This window comes from Tachypleus tridentatus, chromosome 8 (genome assembly GCF_004210375.1).
Source record: "Tachypleus tridentatus isolate NWPU-2018 chromosome 8, ASM421037v1, whole genome shotgun sequence".
NCBI lineage: Eukaryota > Metazoa > Arthropoda > Merostomata > Xiphosura > Limulidae > Tachypleus > Tachypleus tridentatus.
In genome coordinates this window covers 66,854,752-66,878,325 of record NC_134832.1, presented here as the reverse complement: position 1 = coordinate 66,878,325, position 23,574 = coordinate 66,854,752, and the positions used below count along the sequence as shown (strand labels likewise).

Genomic DNA, 23,574 nt, shown 5'->3' with positions numbered 1-23,574 from the left:
AAATAACAAAAAAGGAAATATATTAAAATTACCTTTTTTTCTTTCCAGAACAACTTTCAGTTGTAGGAGAAAATCACAATTACTTATCTTCAGAAGTTTACCGATGAAACAAATTGTTACTTCCACAGAATCCAACAATAATTCTTTAAATTTAAATGTCAATAAAGCAAGAAAAAAATCAGAATCAACACACACTCTAGACTTGCAGCATATACAGACATAAAAACTAAAACATAACCTTATTAGAAATGAATATACACCCTAAAAGAGTCAAAGTCTCACAATAAAATGTATATAATAAGAGCTGACAGAAATGGTTGTACCTTTTGTTGTACATAAAACACAGCAAGTGTTAATACTTTATTACAGGATGGATTTTATCCTATACTCAAAGATTTTCCTATCTACAAATTTTTTTCCAGTATTAAAACATAGTTAAAGAATGTTCTATTCTTGCTGCCAAAGAAATATTGTCTCTTATCTTCACACACTGAATTACTTTTTGGACAACAAACACAATGAGAAAAAACATTATTACTAAGCACAGTATCCTACTGCAAACAGCCTTGATAGTGAAGTGCTAATTTTTTTTTGTATACTTTTTTTATTAAGCATTATATTTTTAACTAAATTTTAAAATTATAAGTCCTTAGGTTAGGTAACAAAAACTTAATTTAAAAATTTTGCAAGGTAGATTAATGAAGAAGCTTGCAGTTTATTTATTATGTTACTGTAAACTGACCACATAGTTATCTTAAGCTTTAGTATTGTGATTAACCTTTTTCTTTATAATGAAAATGCACTTCTGATTATGTACCTCTTTTCATACACAATTATACAATCTTTTTTCTGCTTTCAGACCACTGCTAAAACATTTTTGCACTCATGGCACTAATCTATATACCCTATATATTTGATGACAATTTTGAACATGTATATATCATGTGATGACTTCACCAATAGTACTGCACCACCTATACTGATTCAACTAGCTTTTCCTATTATTCCTGTTCAATTCTCACTTTTGAGAATTGGCAGGTTCTAAAAGAAGAACACTGACACTAGGAAGGAAATGCTGAAAGTGTGTGAGAGGAGGAAGTTTTATGGTAAGAACATATTAACATTTGCTCAACCACAGAAATAGCGTACATGTCCTATTGTTGGTATTACAAGGCAGATGAAGATTCTCAAACTCAACTCTAAAAGTCAGGAAAAAAAATGTCTTGCAAATGGAATTAATAAGAGAGGTCTTCACTGCACACAACCATAAAAATAGGACAATGTCATCACAAACCCAGTATTACAAGAACTCCAAAGAGGCTGGACCTGTGTCTACTGATAGCCATCTACCTAAGAAAACAAATCCAGGAGAAATGGAAGGAATGAAAGCAACTTGGCCTTCTTTTAACAAAGAGTATAAGCATGAGTATGTATGACAAATTAATTTTTAAACTCTCTCAAGAGGAAGTCCACATGGTCCAGCAACTGGTAATTGGTAAGGACTTGCATGCTCTGTAGGAAGAAAAGGGAAGGTAATCATGATGGGGAATTTGAAGAAGGAACTTTACACCAGAGAAAGTGCAACAGGCATCTGTGATCCCCTAACACTGAAATGCAGATAAACCATAATTTATCTAATCAAAGGATCAGCAGAAATCCATTTCTGTTATACTTTTGAAATCCATGAGTGACGTTCCACTACTGGGTAAAATGTACTAATGTCTAGAAACACATGCACACACACACACACCACTGGGTATGTCACCAGTGATCTTACAGTGAGCATTATAGTGCAATCAAATAAACAGTGTGGGATAACATTATCAGTAACAAAAACTATGGTTCCTGAAAATAAAGGCATAAATTAAAGGAATTGATAAGACATACCCTAATCAAAGATAAACAAATGTGTGTATATTACCTAAAGGAGAGAGATATTATCTACATGAGGAAAATACAGCTACGTTGTGCAGAAAATTGATGACAAAGGTATTGGGAGTTGTCCACATTCTGCACTAAATGGTTTCATTCAAAGGATGACAAATAATCAGCCAAGAACATATTGATATGATAAAATTGAAGAGAAAAAGCATCATGGAGATGGCAATCTTCCTTGAATAAGTCCAAATACACCAACCTAATGAGTTGACTTAAAAACCAAAACCAGTTAGTATGTGTCAAGAAACTTTTTATAGTTTGTATGAGTACCAAGTATAGGTGCGTTGGGCTAAAAATTCTTTTACTAATGAATAGCACTCTCACTGTACTTGTTCTCCAAATGGCAACTGCAGTCATATACTGCTCTTCCCATTATCATTTAATTCTCATACTTCAGACATCATCTGTTCCTTTTATCAAGGTGTACTCAAACTGGTTCATTTACTTTACTATCATGCTTTGAAGGAATAAGTTGGGATACAGGATGACGTGGGAGGAACGGTATAGGATACAGGTAATATAAATGGCATAAACATTTGATCAGTGACATCTGCAAACAAGAAGAAGAAAGAAATGGGTCTTAAGAGAGATGCTATGTGGAACACATATAAAGGTTAAAAGGGAGAACAAAAAAAAAAGACAATGGACCACACTGGTGTGAAAAAGAAGAGAAATGACAGGGGAAGGTCAAACCTTAAGAAACTTGGAGAAATGGAATGTGTTTGACAAAGCTGTCTGATTGCTAGACACAGTTAAAGCATACAAGCTTTGTAAAATAATCAGGTGGTGAATAAGAAAAGATGGGGAACAGGTGGTTGGGAAAAATGGAAGCCACTTTGGAAAAACAAAGGTCGAAAATAAACCATTGCCATTGATAAATGTACATGGAAGAAGTTGTGATGGATCATGAAAAGAAAGATGCAATACATGGAGCCAATCTTTTAACTGAGGCAATGGACCTAGCAAAAGCCATACATGAAGATGGAGTGTGGTCACGCCTGAACGAACAATACCCAATCTGAGGTTGATGAAGTAGAAACCAAAACAGAGGTAAGGGAAGAGGAGCATGAGCAAGTAAAGGTGAGAGCAGAAAAAACATGGTTAAACCAGCAAATATGAAGACACAAATAGAACTAGAGAGTGAGTGGTTTGGATTAAGAATAGAACTCTGAAGAGGAGACAAACAAGAGGGTAAGCATAAATGTCACAACTCCTAAATCTGAACTGAATGTGTCCACTTTCAGAGACAGCAGGTGTGAAACCAGAAACCAAAACAAAGGAAGTGTGGTTTTCCAGTGGGTGGCAAAAGGATAGACACGTGTTACATGCTGAGAACACACCCAGCAAAAGATCTATGGTATCAAGGGACCACTCTGTGGAGAAAATCTAGCTGTATCAAAATAAATGATTCACAACCAGTTTCAGAACACCTGGATCATGGCAAGCTAATATCACCATGTGGTGACTACATCCAGAAAAGGAGATCCAGGTCTGAAACAAAAGGGACCAGAATTTAGTACCCCCTTGCTTGATGATAAAAGTGACAACTGTAAAGTTGTCAGAGTGTGCCATAACCATCCTTCCCCACTGAAGAGGAATTAGGACAAACCCCAACAAACCATCATCATAAGTTAAAGAATGTTGAAATGGAGATAACACTCACTGAAAGTTCACCAACCAGAAATCAGGTAGAACAATAAATCAGATGCTACCAGTAAGAATGATATATCAAATACAAACTATCTAACCATACCTAGTTGACAAAGTACACATTAATCCTTTTGCAATGGGTCATTGGTCAAATGCCATGCCATCATGTTGGTTACTTGTATTTATAATTTTATTGAATTACTATGGTGGTTATGATGTTGGCCATATTAACAGATCCCATATAGTAAGGGTATAGAGAAAATAACAAGTTTTAGAAATGACACAATATTTGAGATTTTTGGGATGAAGAATAATTTTTAATCATAAGATGAAATCACTTTACATTCAGATTAGAAATAAAACAGACTCGATATTTTTACAAACAAATCTTTAGTAAATATAATTCACTAAAAGATCTGAATTGTTGCATACAAAAGACTTGGGATCATTACCAGAAGCCTACCAAATTTTATAAAGATACACATACTACATCAAAATTTATAGTAGAAATACACAGCTCGTGAACATTATACTGAAACCACAGTGAAAGGGTTAATACTGAATTGACAGAACATTAAAAATGTCCTTGTCTACAAAATATGTAATAATATCTATAAACTAGAAATTATCTAGAAAACAAAGTAATAACCAATTTCTAACTTACAATAAATTTAAAATATTTTAGATTATAAAAAACATATAAATATCTAACTAATGATGTGAAATACTTAATTCTCCTGTGTGTAAAGAAGGATAGAGCCACATAAAGGGCATCTGAGCCATGCCTATCATGAATATTACAAACAGGTAACAACTGTTCACAATGATCCACTTGGAGTTCTAGAAGCAACAGGGAGAAAGGAGGAAAACAACAAACATCCACCACAAGATGGCAAAAGAAGGAAAAGAGAGAACTAGCAAATCACCATCTTGAACCTACAGAAAAAATTTAATATGCATCAACCTGAGTCACTAGCTATAAAAAAAAAAGTGGTAGGTGAAATCTCCTGAAGAGGTGTCGAGTGTGACAGTCAAAAGTAAGTTACTAGAAAAGAGACTCCAAACTGTCTTTTCCTTGACTGACTTACACCCCAGCAACACTATCAGGTTGAAAGAGAGAAGAAATTGCTGACAGAACCTAAGAATCTGGTTCCCTGCTAATTAAGACCTCTGAAATCAAGTTCATGTGAAGTCATATCAGTAGTGTTGTTGATTGTAACAGAAACTATTGTATTTACGTAAAATTCTCACATATTTACTGAAGTTTCATTATAACTCATTATTGTCACAAGATTAGAAGCATGTCAAAATCCTGTTATAGTAACTCAAACAAGAAGTGTGCACCAATAATTCACTTTTATTTGTTGATATCTGCATAAAGTCATCACAGTTTTGTTGGCATTATGATACTTATGTGTAGTAGTTTAAATTAGTTGCTACATAGTGCCTTGATAGTAAGCACTAGTGGAATAACCTCTTATCTCAGTTGATAGAACAATTGGCTGGTGTGCAAGAGGTGTGGAATTCAAATTAAGCTGAAGAAGTAATTAACAAAAAATGAAATTATCACATATTCATGGTCTATTTATCAGTTTTTGAAAAAATATTTTACTCTAAAGTAAAATTTTTTTTCAAAGCATTTTAGTTTTTGCTATCTATTTGCAATATAATTAAGCCTACAATATGAGATTAAGCCACTCCTTTCTGGTTGTTTAACTCAATGTTTTTAACCAAAACTGAACATTGGCAATGAAGTCAATTAGAACTCTTTTTACTGATATTATTTAAAAGGTATGCTTAGTGCCAGATAGCCATTTGAACTTTTGTTTTTCATGCTAACTTTTATTTTTCTATCTATGTCAATCACATTTTAAAATGTCAAAGACTGTTTTTTCCATACAGTAAAATAGTTGTCTTCATAAAATTTTCTGATGAGTAATTTATTACATTTAGTTGACAATGAATGAAAAACTGCAGGTACAATCCATTCTGTAAAATATATAAACATCTACTAAACGCAAGTTAATAATGAAGGTAACTGCACAGCTTGAACTATATATACTCACTAATCAGCAGTCTGTTTTAACTATGAAAAACTGCCATTTGTGTTTTAAAATACTTAGTAATTATAAAATACCATATTTCCTGGCATTGAAGATGCTATTTTTTCACCATAATAAGTCTCAAAAATTTATTCTGCATCTTCTAGGCCAGAGGTTAAGTTGCTTGCAGGCCTAAACCTAGAGGAAGAATTTAGATACAAGACAGTAATCGAGGCCACTCTAATATGACCCAGAATGAAATGCATAATTTACTTACTATTAAATAACAAATAAATAAACAATCACAAAATTCACTGACACTTCTGCAGTAAGCTAAAGTAAACCAGTGAATGGTCTAATTTGCCTGTTTTCCATTAAATAATGACATTTTTACTCACCACAAACGATCCTGATATTAAGACAACATTAAAAGATCACATGTAAAGTAAAATTGCGGAAATACTACCAAGTAACGAAAGCCATTTGCAAAATATCATTTGTTTTGTTTGTTCAGACCATTCTGTTGGGTTGTTGTGTAATGATTTCAAACACAGACCTGTTCTCTGTAACATTTTAGGTGAACCAAATTATTTTTTAACACATTCCATATTATATATTCTACAAAAAAAAGGCACTCCAAGAACAAGCTTAGAATGTTATTACTTATAACAATACAGATATTCCAGTGGTAATATCAGGTATACACTTCCAAAGGTAGATATGATAAGCATATAGTTCACAAATAATGAGAAGTGGGCAAGAGAATTTATTTACCGTAAGTCATTAAACAATCCACAAAACATCTTTGCAAGATTGGTGGAAATGCTGTGACCTTATTCTTACATTTATCTTTTTTTTCTTTTTCAAAATTTAGCTAATCAGAATGGTGGTGTGTCTTTGACACCAAGAAATAAGGTACTTAACATTTTTACAAAAATTACATTTCTTAATGCACCTTTAACAAATCTGAATTTCTTTAAACAATTTGTTATATTATTTTATGCAAACTCACCAATATTCACTTGGATAAATCCAGTTTATAGACTGTAAAAACTCCTGATACACAAAACAATATTACAGCTGAATCATTATCAAAGTGAAATGGCTGCTTTTCTGATAACTTGCACAAGTCACTTCTTCCATAACAAAAGCTTGTGCTGTACAAAAAGAAGCAGGTTTAAAATGAATAACATACAAAATATTATCCTAAGTACCTAACAGCAGAGTATTTTATATAATTATTAGTATTTAATACTGAAAGATTAAGAGGGAAAAAGAAATACACTTCTGTTGTTTTCATATAGTTTTTGCCTCAAGCATATTATATTACCAAATAATCACAATTTCATATTACCCTTAGAATAACCAAAACTAAAATATTTTAACTCAATCTAAATTGTTAATGTGACAAAGCACACAAAAAGAAATGAAAGAGTGATTAAAATGAACAACAAAACTGTTCATTGTGAGTTTGACGTTAAAGAACAAAGTTGATTGAAATGTTATAAGTTTAATTCTGATGAGATATTTATATAAAATAAAAAGCAAGCACAGACAATACTGACCAAACAAGACTCATGAAAACAAAAATAAGAATGAAACTGGAGTTTCCATTAGTGTTTTAAAATTGCATTTCACAACCCAAAACTGCCTCATCAGCTCTACTGTAGATGAGCTAAAAACTATATACAGTTGTTTGTCGTGTGTGGAAAAACAGAATTAATACAGAACCACAGATTACCTATACAATTTGAAATGTTTAAGAACTCTTACCAACCAACTAATGCAAATTTTCCAGTAAAGTAATGTGGACAGGAAGGATACATAATACAACCTCCATTTCACTTGCTGAACACAAGTCATTTTCAGCACCTTGGCTATTCTGTCTTCAAACTTCAAGAAACTGAATGTAGCAAAAAAAAATAAATAAAAAATTTCTCCTCAATGAAAATCATCTCACTGTTGATTTTCTCAGTGCCATCTATCCGTTGAAAGGTGATTCATCACTTCTTAATTATATCTGCTCAAATTTGGTAAAAAATACAAACAAAACAATAAAAACAAACTACAAATACCACTGATATCTTCCCAAGAAAATAAGTACGATACCAAAAAAGTATGTTACCAATGCACAATATAAAACAGCAAATACAGGATGTTAATGGGATATTAAACCTTCCTACACTTCCAAACAAAAACCTAAAACTGTCCAATTTAAGGTGATGTATTTTGTAAAATACTCACATACAAATAATAATATAGAAATCACATGAACAGAAAACTTTTAAACCTTGCCAACAGCTTTTAAATCATAATTTCAAGTATATTTTTACTATCTGTCACCTGAAACAAGTGACTTAATAAAGAGCATCAAACAACTTAATAGCAAAATACTTTACTAAATGCAGTCCCATGCAAAGTTAATCCTTCTTTTTGAATAAATGAAACTCATAATGTCAGTTATTCATACCAGAGTAACGACAGACTACCTTAAACAAACACATTCAATAGTGTTTAAGGTAAGGCAACAACACTTCTGGTTATTATATTATTAATATTAAGATAGATACCTTTCCATACATACTTACATTTCTTTTGATGTTTTAAAACTTTTTAAGCTGAGATTTGATTGCATAATTTATTACATTTCATAAATTCAGAAAATTTTGGAATGCAAACTTAACATTTCTTAGAAAAAGAAAAATCGTTTTTAGATGTTAATCCCAAAATATGTTACTGAGAGCTCAATGCCTAACAATACTGACATGGACTACGGTATACCACTATACACAAGTTAAAATAGCTATCCATCTATATATTAATTTCTCAAAGAACTTAACAATTACCTACATTTAAGACCATTCGGATAAGCAAACTGTCACCAAAATATTTAAAAAATACAGGATAAGAAGTTCAACATATTTGATCACAACCATAAAAAATGTTTATAATATGATGCCACATTGATGTTCTCCAATTGTAGTTAACTTTGTCACAGGCTTTGTTCTGAAACCTATTTTTAATTAGACATCTATTAATTCAAATATAACAGAGTAATGTCGCACAGTAAAACACAATTTGGTCTAGTTATCATTTAAATTACATACCAAAGGTCACTTTAGTATTCTGCTATTGAAGCTTTATTAACTTGGCCAACAATATAATTTCTCCACCTGCAACATTTTAAGGAATTTCATGGAATCTCTTTACTTCCCATGAATCCCTAAAACCTATGATTAACAAAAATGGTTTAAATCACTACCATAATAAAAGAAATCACAACTGCTGTAATTTTCTTACATCTGTATATTACAAAATATGTAACTCCTCAGAAAAAACCTGTAATTTGTTCAAAATTCAAGGCCACTAACTGTTTTGTCCTGAAATACATTAGCAGCAGTCTGGAAAGGTTAAGTGTTTAAAGGTAGGATTCCACCTCAAGCTGACATTCCAAGTAACTTTGTCAAAGCTATTATTATAGCTTGTCATCCAAATCTATGAGACAACAGTATTCTGAGCTATCATTACACTACATAAACACAACTACATCAAAAATAATTCACTTTATATTATAGAAAAAAAAGTTTAAAACCAATTCTACACAACTTAGATCTTGCCAAATAAATATGTCCTAAGTAATATTTTTACTAAAGCAAATATTCAAATAGCATTACAATTCAATTTTATGAGGAATGCCAATATTAGGCATAATTATAATCCAAATTGATTCGTCACAGAAGATTAATATAAAAAAGAAGTCCAAAATCAAAATCAGGGGAAAAAGAATGAATGGCGTACCAATATGGAATCATAGTACCAATATGAATTCTTTAAGTAAACCTATCAATAAATTTTCACAATACAAATGACAAGTAATTTGTATTTATATACCAAGTTACGTTTTGCATTTCACATAGATACAGAATTATGGATATTTTTTTATGAAAAAAGACAGTGTTGTTTAGGGTATCAACTTTTTGTGAAAATAAGTAAATTTTTGCTTAACACACTGATATATTCACCTAGCTAAATTTCCCTTACAAGTAACATCAGTCTTTCTATACCTATGTTCTTTGACAGGAAAAAAAATATCAAAAATATAATAAGCTATAACTAATTAGGAAGGCAAGGAAAAAAAATAGTACTTATGGTAAATATTCTTGACAAAATATTTTAAAATTGTATAGGATGTAGTCAAATTTCAATCCTAAATCAAATTAATGTAATAGTGCATTAAATAAAAAGTGAAGTCAGGAGCAATAAACTTAAAAATAAACTGCTGTGAGTACAGATATGTATGTATATATTTTAAAAATAAAACTACACATATATAGCCATCCCTGATTTTGAACTGACAGACCAAGAGGGAAGACAACTAATCAACAGCACCCATTCCCAACACCTGTCCAACCAAATAACAGATTTGTTTGCTTTTGCGAATTGAGCACAAAGCTACATAATGGGCTATCTGTGCTCTGCCTTCCATGGGTATTGAAACAAATATCAATGCTACCTTTATAGTGCACCCACACCTTAAGTATGAAGTACATTTTTACAGCAGTAGAATCTGAACCATAGATTTTTCAGCCCATACAAAAGGAGCTAAGAAAACATAAGTATGGATGTTAAAAATTATAACAAGTTGTGTTTACTTAGAATATTAAGAAACAAAAACAGAATAAATGCCTACTCAGAAACTAGAAGGTTTGAAACAACACTGTATTTCTTAATGATGGATCTAAGACAAGTTCATAGGAAGTTTTCTATTCCAACACCAATTATATATTACTATACTTAAATATTAGTTTACAATATTTTAATGATAATGCTTTTTTAAACCTCACAATTTAAGAACTTATATACACTATCAAATTTCAAGCAAATGACTACCAAAATATTAAAACAAACTTTCATAAATTAGCATTAAAATGCTTACCTTCAATGAAGAAACAAATCACTCTGGAATTGCTTAGTGTGTTTTGGGATATTCAATCAAAGTTACTCAAGGGCTACTTGCATTACCTAATTTTGAGCCAAGAGGCTCGAAAAAAGAGAACTCAAATAATTTAGTTCCCTGTGATCAACTTATGAAAGTTTAAATGCACCTCATAAGAAAAACACACCAACTACCCTCTACAACAGGTGATCAACAAAAATCAAATAATTATAGATTTTGAACCACCAGAATATTCGTAACTGATCGCCTTTGTTATTGCTAACAAAATGGATGCTAATGAACAGATTCAGTTCACAGATAGAAAATACAGGTTTAATTTCAAAGATAAGCAGACAATAGCTATCATATTTACATCAACCAACAATGACAACAGAAAAAAAACTAGTTCAAATTATCATTTCATTTACCACAATGAACCTTTTCATTATATTTGTTAACAAACTAAAGAACAAGAAACAACATTGATGCCAAATGAATATGCATCCTCATTTAATCTGGGTTTTTATATGAGATCTACTTTTAGTCTCAAAACTAAGAGTTCTGGTCTTTCTATTAGGTATTGCATCTGGAACATTTAGTTTAAATGACCAGCCGTAATCAGCCATCATGTTAATGTTGCACCTTCTCCAATACCTCTTTTCAATTTCCCTAATACAATTATGAAACCTTTCCCAACATTTCATCATTATTTCTTCTGACATCAGCTTCAGAATCAAATGAAACTGTATCAAGGTATTCAATGGAGTAGATGCAGGTACATCAGAATCATGAGCAACAGGTCTTATAGCAGATAGAAGATTCAGGTAAGAAATTTCCTTTCTATTTTGAGTGTTGAAGGTTTGCACATTACGTGAGCAAAAATAGAACTCATCTCTGTAGTTTATAGACCCACATGAGAATTCCAACATGCAAATACTGTTTACTATTAGTCCATTATCTCAACTGTTAAGATACAAATGGTAAAAACTTTGTGTGGAACTTATGATTTGTCTTAGTCCCCAAGTTTTATTCTAAAATACACATAAATACATCTCTTTAACAAGTTCTGTAACGTTTTGCCTTTGTTTCTTTACAACAAATTTACCACAAGTATAACAGAATGTGTTTGGGTCATGTTGTTGCCATTGCAATGAATAAATAATATTGAAAAGAAAAAAAAAAATGTCAAAGTGCATACACTATCCAGAAATGACATTTGGCCTGTTAACCATTTATAATGTAGCTGTATTTCTCATGGGTTATAGGACGATTGATAAGACTTTCATATCGCAACTGGTCTAGAGAAATCTATAGCCAGTGGCTGTTAACTCTACACATAAGAAAATAACTGAATCACTCATGTAAATGTACATAGGATATTTTGTGAAAAATGTGTACTCAATGGAGAAAAATGGATATAATATTTGGATTCAATTTACAAAACCTACTGTAGACCATGTCAAAATTTCAAGAAAATAAAACCATAGCAGTCCTGTGTGATTTTTTTTCAATCTTACCAACAGGAAATGGAAAATTAATGCCCATTTCCACAGTTTTGCCTACAATGCAAAGAAGCTATATGTTATGGTTTGAAGTATTTACATTGGATGCATTCAGTCATTAACGTACTGACCATAACCAAAAGGAATGTAATGGAGTTATTTGGGTTAGAAGGTAGGTTGCCAATTCTAGCTTGACTAAATAGTGGAATTTGACAGTCATCCTTATAATACCTTAATGACTTCAGAGAAAATTGCTCAGTTTTGAATAGTCTCTTCCTAATGCCAAGCATTAATATTTTTCTTTGTATCACCAGAAAACTAATTTTTTCAAATCCACACACTGCCAAAAATTCCAATCTTAAGAAACAGTGGCAGAGTATAAAAACAATTCTTTGAAACTGTGATAATTCATTTCAGCAATCACACTTTTAACAAACTATTATGAAAAATATCAATCTAACCATTTATCTACTTTAAGCAAAAATAACACCCCTGAGCATTCACACTGAAAATTTTTTTTGGATAATTTTTTGAAGTGTTTTCAACCAGTAATAAGAAATGGAGTTAATTGAGAAAGAAACAGTAATGATTATCCAACATGATTGCTAACCTGAGTATGAAAAATTTTAATAAGATATTCGTACAAGTTTGAGTACTTTCTTTTTTATGATTATTAAAGATTCTTACACTGGTAGAGCTCTAATTTGTATTTTTTTTTAAACAAATCTTTTTGGGTCAATAAGTGTAAACATGTACAAGTTTGCTTACGGGAATATACAATTCAAACTTTTAAAACAGGTAAAATACAGAACTTATTATGCATTTATTTCCTTCAAGGGTAGCAGAAAAATATAATAATAATTAGAACTTGAATTTTTTTTTAGTGAATTCACTTCAGATTACAACACAAGTGTCCAGATGCTCTTAAATCACTGTCTTAGATTTTAAAGTTTCATTGTAACATAATTCTTCCTTCCGACAAATCTTTAAACTGAACAAAATAGTGATTCTTAATGTAAAGGTTGTAATCCAATGCCAGTTAAGTAAATGCAAAATAACTGGAAATATTTTGTTAATGAATATTTAAAAAATAGATGAAACACATTATCTTTAAATAAAAACTTGTGTCAAAGTTTTCATGTGCACACTGTCAGCAGTACAACACAGTTGAATATATGTACTAACATGGTTGCATGCTTCACAACAACGATCTTACAGAACATGTACTATGCTTTAAAATAAATATAAATCTAAAGGTGCAGTTTGTTACTTCTTGTGAGGTACTTGCTAACAAAAGTTTGGAACTTTCAATATTAATGAATTTAGAATAACAAAATAGTGACCAATTCTAAGCAAAAAAGGCTTGATCATTACATATATATGTAATGGTGCTCAAAAATCCTTTCTTTAGTTTTAGATAGGGTTAGTCCAGTGCTTTGTGATAAAAAGTCCCAACAAATTAGAGGGAAAGTACAATTTCAAAAAATCAAGTCAATTGAAGCCTATCAATCACCTAAAAACTGCTGAATACCTTTACTCTGCAACTTGGAACAAACATTTTGAATTGTACAACTCTGATAGTGTGTAAGAAACATGTTGGGAAGAAGACAGTGAAGGTCCTCTCAGACATTTAAGTTTCCCAATTACCACAATAGCAAACAAAATATCTTGAGTAATTGATGACTGCATTGTTAGCAAATTAAAGCTATGATCTAAAAACTATCAAAAGACTTTGAGCAATAGTGCAGTAAATACAATATGGATAAATCATGTTGCTAAAAAATAACTGATTTTGCAGATTTTCAATATGTGTAACCAATGCATTGCTTACAGTAAAGATCTGGCACCAAGTGATCTACCTCTTAACTTTCCCAATGTTACTACAAAGATGTACTATTCCATTCTGAACTTAGACAACTTAAAAGAGGTAAAGTTATAAACTAAATATATGAAATCTAAATATATTTTTACTTCAAAAACAATCAACAGTTAAAACTTGTTCAATAATGACTGCTTGTTGATGAAGCCACCAGTCTTTTAATGGACACTTCTTTGCTAATAAATGATTTAAATCATACATTGAAGGAAAGATCTGTAATTTATTCCATCACTCTAAAAACTTCAGTCATTTCAGAACTTGTTAGTATTGTCACAGGCTCAAATTAATGAGTAGCCACTTACTCCAGTATTCCACAAGTATCAGTCCACTAACTGGAACTAATTCATCACAGCTACCTTGACAATCTGTAGGATTTTACAGACAAAAAATGACAGAATACTTATATGTAAATCACTGTACTTCCATTTTAGCAGTCCAGAAATACTGACCCAAAATACTATAAGCTATTAGATTTTTTGCAACACACAGAGGAACATAATGGAATTAGCTGATCGAATTAGTTCATCAGCATTTGGATTTTGCCTGATAGATGGAATATCCCTGAAGCATTTGTGTACAATGACCAAAGGTACAGTCTAACTTAAGGACAATGTCAAGGAATGATAGTGAAGGTATGGTTTTCAGTTAGTCATTTTATAATATTGTTTCTGATTTATACATTAAGTTCATTATTGTTTTACAGTGTTAATTTTATTAAACAATTAATGTCTTGCATAGCATTTTCTGTGTGTGCACACAGGATTCCCATTATTGGTCCTGGTTGTCAACATATATATATATATATGGAAAACAACAGAAAGAAGTAATAAAAATAATGTCCATGCTAATTATTTAGGTTTGGATATTACTTTCACAGATAGCACTGTTCAGTTGACTATTTTTGCTAAAATAAGGGAACTTATTTTTCCCATCCTTGGTCTTCCCTACATCTAAGTGTTGTTCTGTGTAGCATGTTAATAGGTATTATTATATCTGTACAAAAAGTTCTTAATAGCCTGTAATAACTATTTTTTTCATGAATAATGATCTATTACTTAAAAAGAAACTGAAAGATAACAGTTATAAAGATAGGTAATTGAAGAAATATCTTGCATTTTTTCTTAATAAATACAAAAATATTTTAAAAACTAAATTACTGATTAAGGAAAATATGTTATAAAAATAAAACAAGATAAAGAGGGTGTTAGTCACTTTGACTTATCAGAAGTTAATAACAATTTTAAAATAATTTTGTTCAGTATGCTGAGATGAAAAGGCTAACTCCAAGTAGCTGGGCTTGTATCTGCATTCTTGTGTCATACTTGAATAAATTTTCAAGGAATAGTGAGGAGGTTTAGAGCAAGAACCATATAAGAAATTTTGAAGTTGGGTTTATAGTTATACTTGATATCTTTTTGTAAAGGTGAAAGTTGGAAGCTTAATTAGCTGAATATTGCTTAAAAATGAATGCTATTTCAGTGTTTTATAAATTTAAGATATGGAGTTGAATTTTTATGCCTACTAAATATTATTTACTGTAGTCAAGAGGGGAGAATAAAAAAAAAAGCTCAAAAGATAAATAATAATTAAAGACTGGATCATTAACAAGTGTGGAAATACCCAAACACACTGAAGCAATGTTAATATATTTTGAAATTTCTACTAAAACTTTAGTTAAATTGCTGAAAGATTTCATTTATGTGTCAAATTATTTACTCACATTCTTCTTTAGATCAGCAAAGCAATGATTTAGGCCCAACCTTACACCAGTATTATTTTGTTGTGTAAATAAACAATATACTTTTAAACTTGTATAAATTTTAGTTTCAACAAACGTTTAAACAAAGTAAAGCAGGGCATGACAAAACGGTTTGCAACATGTTGGCATTAAGTCTTTTGTTTTCATTTGTTACAAACTATTAGTATCCTACTAAAGCAGTTTCCCAACATGTGTATATTAGCTTAAAAATGTGCATTATTAAAAGCATGTAAAATTCACAACCAGTTTCTGAATCTACTGATACTAATTTAATTAGTTAACTCATTTCAATATCGGGAATTTTGTTACAGCACAATAAAGAATGAATGTTACCACAGAACTTGTAATTTTTTAGGATCTAAAACACACTGACAGTCACATGTATTTGTGTTTAGCATCAACAAATCCTGAGTGATTTACTTTTTTCCTTGAGGAAATGTTAGGTACGTTACTAATAAACTGTAAAAACTAACAGTCCTACCATTTCTTAGTTTAGAAAATGCTTTGTGCACAGCTTAAGCATTATTAAAAATAATTCTTCAAAAATGCCAGCTTATAAAAACAAAGAGAAAGAAGACTAACACTTCAAGATAATTGTTTTCATAGAAAAATAAATTACTAGGTTACCTTCAATATCACTGAATATATGAACTAACAAAGAAACTCATATTCCAAAACTTCAAAATTATGAATAAACTTAAGATTCTCTATCCTCACTCCACAACTGAAAATACAAGCTTACAGTTTAAATTATACATAATCAAATCATTGGACACAAATTACAATAATTTTTTTCTTCTTCAGAAGACATCTTATTTCATGCCTTATGTAAGATCCTGTATTTTATCACTTGCCTGATTTGACAAGAACAAAAAAATGTGATATACCTTAGTACTCATGCAAATAAAATGGAACAAAAACAGCCCAAGGACTAACTGGAACTTTTATCCAATGGCATTTTTTTTCCCATAACTTTGATGCTCAAGTTAAATGTGATCATTACGATCAGCCTGGTATGTTGACAAAGATTTCTATTACACCATGATTCCTTGTCCACAATTGTGATACATAATGTAAATAGAATCATCAATATTACTTCTAAAACCAATTACTTTTATGAATGTAATTCAAACAAAGAAATGTATATTAAAGTATCATCTGCATAATATTTATTCAAATAGTTTATCTCAAAACAACACAATTATCAGTTACCACTCGAGTTTTTTTAGTTTTATTTTAAAAATCATAAGTTACCAAATATGTTATCAACAAACAAAATAATTAAATTAGCATATTCATAATACTTATGCAGAAAACGTTTCAGGAAAAAAAAAAGCTTCTAAACAAGAATTAACATATATAAGAATCCTGAATACCAAACACTGGAATATTTTGAGATAAAATACAACACGGATAGTATTTTTCCTCTACTACAGATAACAGCAAGTTTGTTTTAGATGATAATTTGAATATTAAGAGTATACCAGTTCTTTTACTCAAAGAATAGAGGTATGTAATTTTCAAAACACACACTTGTCAGCAAACATCAATAAATTGAATCCCATTTTCACAGCAACTATAAACAATTTTAAGGAAAATATGATCATATCAAAACACAAACCAGGGAAAAATGGACAGAAATTTGACATAACTTTATTTCCTTGTACTTATTTTTTCAGTACATTTTCAGTTAGGAAAACAACCTTCAAATTCTCAAATGTGCACAAGTCTTTTTATTTCTCTTCGATTTCCTGAACAGCATTTGTCTAAGACAAAGGAAAAACTACATATTTGACTGACCAAAAACTAAATGTGAGGTTTTCTATTCACATTTTGAAAAACAGTTTATGATTTTCTTTCTTCCATTAAAAGTAGACTTCATCAATGTCTGAAACAACACCACTTCACAAACAAGTTTATTAATCCTGACAATAAATCTACCATGTGAACAAGTAAACTAAAATAATATATGAAAGCTTAAGAAAACACCTTTTATCCTCCATAAATATTTGTAAATTGTGCTATTTTTTGTAAGATAAAACACATCAATATGCATGCAAAAAGATAGGAAGAAAATACATGAACCATAAAACTGCATCCAGTCCACTTTTTTTCTTTTTTTTTTTTTATATATATCTACACATATGAAGGTCACCAAGACCCTACCAGCTGAAGCCAATACAAGAAGGTGACCTTATGAACTGAACAAAGAATGTCTGCAAGGTAGCTAACTGAAAAACTTCATCTTCATGGTGACAGCTACTTCCAAGATCCGACACCAAGACAGCCAACGACGAATGAAAGTCTGACTGCTACCCATACTTTGTTACTACAAAACACATAAAAAGAACTTTTCTACACACCAGTTAATCTGATGAAAAAAAAAAGACAGAAAAATAAATTACTGCAACCTAAAAACATTTTTAGATTAAAGAAATCTGAGATTATACTAAACCAAAAATATATGAATGCAATTTATTAACCCTTTCGCAATGGGCTCAGTATAATACACACGTTTGTCTATGTATTTGCAAATTTTAAGTATCTGCACTTTGATTTTGGATACAGCATGTGTATCTTCGCAACAAAAGTTGGTAGACTGTTCGTAAAGATTACAAGTATTTTGTACAGAAAAAATCTAATTATTTAATGAAATAGTTTCACTAAAGATTTCTTTGTAGAAATGTAGGTCTGTTTCATTACTAGTGTGAATGTCAACTGATTTCATGTTATGACTGAAAAACTATTTTTCATCCCAAAAATTTCAAATATTATTTCAGTAATCTCTAAAACCTCCTAAATAGATTTCAAACATTTGTTTTCAGTAATATTTTATTTTCTATACTCTAAGTGGGGTCTGTTACTTAACCTCATAATTATAAAAATAATATATATAAATTATACTTTTTTCATGCTAGAAATGACTACATATTATAACATGAAAATACAAATGTTTAATCTAAGTAGCTTAAGTCTCATAACACTATATATGAACACATACATTTATTATTTTTTTTATCATATTGACCTTTCAGTCAGGTCTCACTAAATTACATAACTTGCATTAGTGCAGTGCACATGCACCAAGGTCATGTGTTTAGTAATATAAAAAATTGACCTTTAATCTCTTCTATCTTGGTTGTGTTTTAGTGGACTAGTATTTTGTAATATGCAGTCACATATCACTTATTATACATTATCATGTATATGTTGATTATTACTATTCAGAAATGAATTATTAAACTTATTTTTCTTAAAATATAGAACAATAAATCAAGAAGCAAACAATTATCTCTTTTTGCTATAACTTTTGTGTTAGTTGTTGCTAAGCCTTTTAAAATTATATACGTGGAGGATATCAACATTTTTTAAGGTTTCATATATACAGTTGAATAACCAAAAAATCATAAATAACTACACTGATATGATAGAATTTCACTATAATTTTAAAGCTTAATAACCAAGATTTATGTAGATTTTAAAAAATATGAAAATTTGAGCAAACTAAAGAAACAACCTATCTCCTTGAAAAATTGGTTTGAAAGAAAGCAACAGTTTTTCCAAGGATAAAATGGCTGAGAAAACCACTCTGGAAACATTCTAAACTGTTGACTGGTTATTCACATGTCACATACTATAGTAAGAGTATATAAGGGACCATTTCAAAAAAATGGAAATAGTTGAACTGAGCCACTGTGTTTTATTCAGTACATAAGCTATATCTCAACAAAATAAAAAGATAAGATTCTTATTTTATATTCTAGCTTGTCAGTATTAGTAATTTGAGTTACTAATTTGTACCCAATTACAGACTTAGTATTTTAATATCACAAAAATCTAATTTTAAAGAGTGCTGCATCCAACATACCACATGACTCAAAATCTATACTTAAATGTTATTTTAACATTTACATTTAAATTAAGAAATTAACTCATATAATATTAAAGTTTGAATTATAATCTACAATTTGTTACTAAACTTATTGACATAAATTTATAAAACAGTAGTTCAATAAAATTTTGAATCCAAGTAAAATGTGATGACATGGCCTTTGAACCTTGACCTCTTGCCAAAGGGTTAAATACATCACATTTAAAAACATCTCTATACTATATCATAATTTACTGCTTATTAAAGCCTTGAAAACTAATTTTTTTACCTTTTAATACTTCTGTCTCTACTTTTTTATATGTCAACGTAAAACATCTTTATTTCAAAAGCACACCATAACACAAATATTGGAACAGAATGCACCCAGCTGGTAAAAATCTATTTCCTGTGAATTTACATATTAAAACCATGATGCATTGGTAATTAGGGCTTATAAAAGTAAGCATCTATCACAGATAACTAGTTTCAAAGGCAAAATAAAATCCAGGACAATCAAAAAGTAACCTTAATGGATGCAAGACTCATGAGACATTTCATTTGCCTTAATTAATATATCTAAATCCACTTTGAAAATGGGTTGATGACATGCTAATCTAGATAAACAGCCTGGCAATGCAATATTATAACCACCTGTTGGTTAAAGCAAAATATGGAATATGTTGTGAAATAAAAATGCAAATGGTATGTAGTAACTTACTTAAGATTTTCCTGAACAACTAAAGACAACATAAGCAATCTGCAAGTAACTCCAACTGCTAGCTTGCAAGACTCTCATTATAGCCTTGAAAGCAAGATACTACTTGTCATAGTACCTTGGACATTGAAACTGAGGTAAAAAAAACATTAGGAAAACCAGCATGTAAAACCTAAATCTTATTAACCAGTTTGATTCTCATGAATGGGTCTAAAGTCATGTAGGTAATTTGGAAAATGCTTTTGACATGACTGTCATTCAACCAGGAAAAGTGATGCTATTGGTGTCATACTGAGAGCTTGTTTACATTTATTTGAATTCAGTTCACTGGTAATGGTTAAATGAGCCAAAAGTACCTTGTTTTATTCTTATTATATGATGATGCTATGTTTCTAATGGTAGAATTTTACAAAATGGATTTTTTTACAGCATGATAACTGACTGTAGACTGACAAAAAACAGGAATATTCTTTGGCTAGTCAAAAATCCCACGAGGGATATCTGCTCTAGCCATCCCTAATTTAGCAGTGTAAGGTTGCTAGTCATCACCACCCACTGTCAACCCTTGGGCTACTCTTTTACCAATGAATAGTGGGATTGACCATCACATTACAATTCCCCAACAGAAGAAAGGGCAAGCATGTTTGGTTTGATGGGGATTCGAACCCGTGACCCTCAGATTACGAGTCGAACGCCTTAACACGCTTGGCCATGCTGGGCCGGATCTTATTTTCAAAAACAGTGGCAATCTATTTCATCATTTATTTTCCATCAGATTGTGGCAAGTGGTAATAGCAGTTCAGACTGACTAACAGCGACATTTTTACATTTTTTTTATCTAAATGGTGAAACATGACACACCCTTATATATGCAAAAACCACTCGTTTGGGTTGAGAAAATATTTTACGTAGAAGAGCGAACAACGTTTCGACCTTCTTCGGTCATCGTCAAGTTCACACCCTTCTTTAGGTAAGCTGCTCTGTTATTTTTGGTAATATAGTGCATATATCACCAAAATTTAACACATCACAAATACACAATATTAAATAAAATTTTTACTGAAACACTAAGAACTCAACTGTACCATCTATGCAATTCTTTATAATAGAATAAAAACATTAAAGATATAAAAAGGTTTTAATCCTTCCAAGACAGAATAAAGACAATTATTTTATAAAACATTTTAAAATGAAACAGTAAATGGTATTTTACCTCAATACAGTTGAACCTCCAATGAGCGCCCATGAATTCGAGCCCCATCCATCAGATCTTGTATTGAAAGTTTAAGGTTAATTAAGTGAGAAATTCTATCTTCCTCTAAATACATTACAGATGCAATGTTACATTAGAAATCAAATTCATATTCCTACAAAAATGTCAAAATATATTTAGTAATCGGTTAAAAAACATATTACACTACACATTTTGAATGCCTAAAATATTATTTTTGTGTATGTACAAAAGAAAGCATAACGTTTTACTAGTTCTGCATGAAATATGAATACCTTTGCTTTCACACATTTCATTAAAATGCTTTTCTATTTTGTAAAAATCCTAAGCAAGAAGTAGGTGGTTGTGAAAAATCCTCTTTGTTATACTGAGACAGATAAAAACAGGATAAGGCCTTTATCACAACTTTAAAACAATATTATGACATGAAATACAAATTAAAAGTGAAAAATAATAATTATAAAAGATGTGATGTCGAAGAATCTTGTGATTACTTCTAAAATTTTTGAGAACTATTTAATAACTGAAAACAAAAAAATTATTATGTAAGTGTATTACTCTGTTAACATACAGATGCAAAAATTTATCTATGCATACAACGCGACACATACCTGGCACTTTTTCATGCAGGATTTATGCTGTCAACATTTACAATATTTGGTGGGAAAAAAATTATGTTCAAATAAAATTAAGTTATATATTACCAAAACAACAAATTTAAAGTACTAAACAAACAGAACCTACTGAATCAGTGATGTCGAGAAAACCCACTTCTAGAGAGAAATATATATGCAAAAATGGCTCATTTGGGTGGAGAAAATATTTTATGTAGAAGAGCGAAAAACGTTTCGACCTTCTTCAGGTTCACAAAGAAAGAAAGAGGTAACTGACTGGAAGCTGACCACATATTTGGAAGGGGTTGTGTAACTGAGTGTCGGAATGTAGAGGGCAGTGTTAATGTTTGAATATATAATTTTATATTATTTATTTTATTATATTTAATATAGGTATTCCTTTATATTGGTTTATTTTGGGTTGAAGTTCTTGTATAAGTAAGGCTTCTTTAATTGTGCATTTCTTTATGTTTGTTTCTTTATTTAGTATTTGAGTGTTTTCTATGGTTATGTTGTGTTTATTTGACTTGCAGTGTTCAAAAATGTTTGAAGGTAACTTTTTATGTTATTTGAATCTGGTTTCCATTTTTCTACTTGTTTCTCCAATATAGAAGTCGTGGCAGTTATCACATTGTATTTTATAAATAATGTTGGTGTGGTGTTTGTCAGTGTAGTTTTTACACAGTATAGACCTCACTTTTGTGCCTGGTTTTTGAATAAATTTGGTATTAATTGGAATGTCATATTTTGTTACTAGTTTTTGCCAAATGTTCGTTATTTGACTGCTGATGTCGGGAATATATGGTATGCAGCAGTATATGGTTTTGTGATTTTTTGATTCGCGAGATATATTTACTTTTGTTGGTTGATTTTGCTTTCTGTCTAGGTGTGTGCGTATAATGTTTTCTACGGTTTATGGAGGAAACTTATTGATGTTGATGAAGTATTGTTTTATTTTGTCAACTACCACGACTTCTATATTGGAGAAACAAGTAGAAAAATGGAAACCAGATTCAAATAACATAAAAAGTTACCTTCAAACATTTTTGAACACTGCAAGTCAAATAAACACAACATAACCATAGAAAACACTCAAATACTAAATAAAGAAACAAACATAAACAAATGCACAATTAAAGAAGCCTTACTTATACAACAACTTATACCCAAAATAAACCAATATAAAGGAATACCTATATTAAATATAATAAAATAAATAATATAAAATTATATATTCAAACATTAACACTGCCCTCTACATTCCGACACTCAGTTACACAACCCCTTCCAAACATGTGGTGAGCTTCCGGTCAGTTACCTCTTTCTTTCTTTGTGAACCTGACGATGACCTAAGAAGGTCAAAACGTTGTTCGCTCTTCTACGTAAAATATTTTCTCATTTTTGCACATATATAGAATCAACTGAAGTTCAACACCA

General features: G+C 30.6%; 1 protein-coding gene across 9 annotated transcripts in view; it reads right to left on the bottom strand.

Moving 5' to 3' along the window:
- Nucleotides 1-23,574, bottom strand: part of LOC143222566 (myelin expression factor 2-like) — a 90,965-nt gene that overhangs the window by 1,344 nt on the left and 66,047 nt on the right. For 4 of the 9 annotated variants that reach the window (XM_076449226.1, XM_076449232.1, XM_076449228.1 and 1 more), the window contains 2 exons: nucleotides 21,506-21,562; nucleotides 17,338-18,035 (listed from right to left, as the gene is read on the bottom strand). In XM_076449226.1, the coding sequence (XP_076305341.1) occupies nucleotides 21,507-21,562 (56 nt within the window). In that variant the 3' untranslated portion in view covers nucleotides 17,338-18,035; nucleotide 21,506. Of the gene's footprint in view, nucleotides 1-6,642; nucleotides 6,788-7,403; nucleotides 7,534-17,337; nucleotides 18,036-21,505; nucleotides 21,563-23,574 lie in introns of those variants that run through there. The other 5 variants (XM_076449227.1, XM_076449233.1, XM_076449230.1 and 2 more) reach the window with 2 other exon arrangements.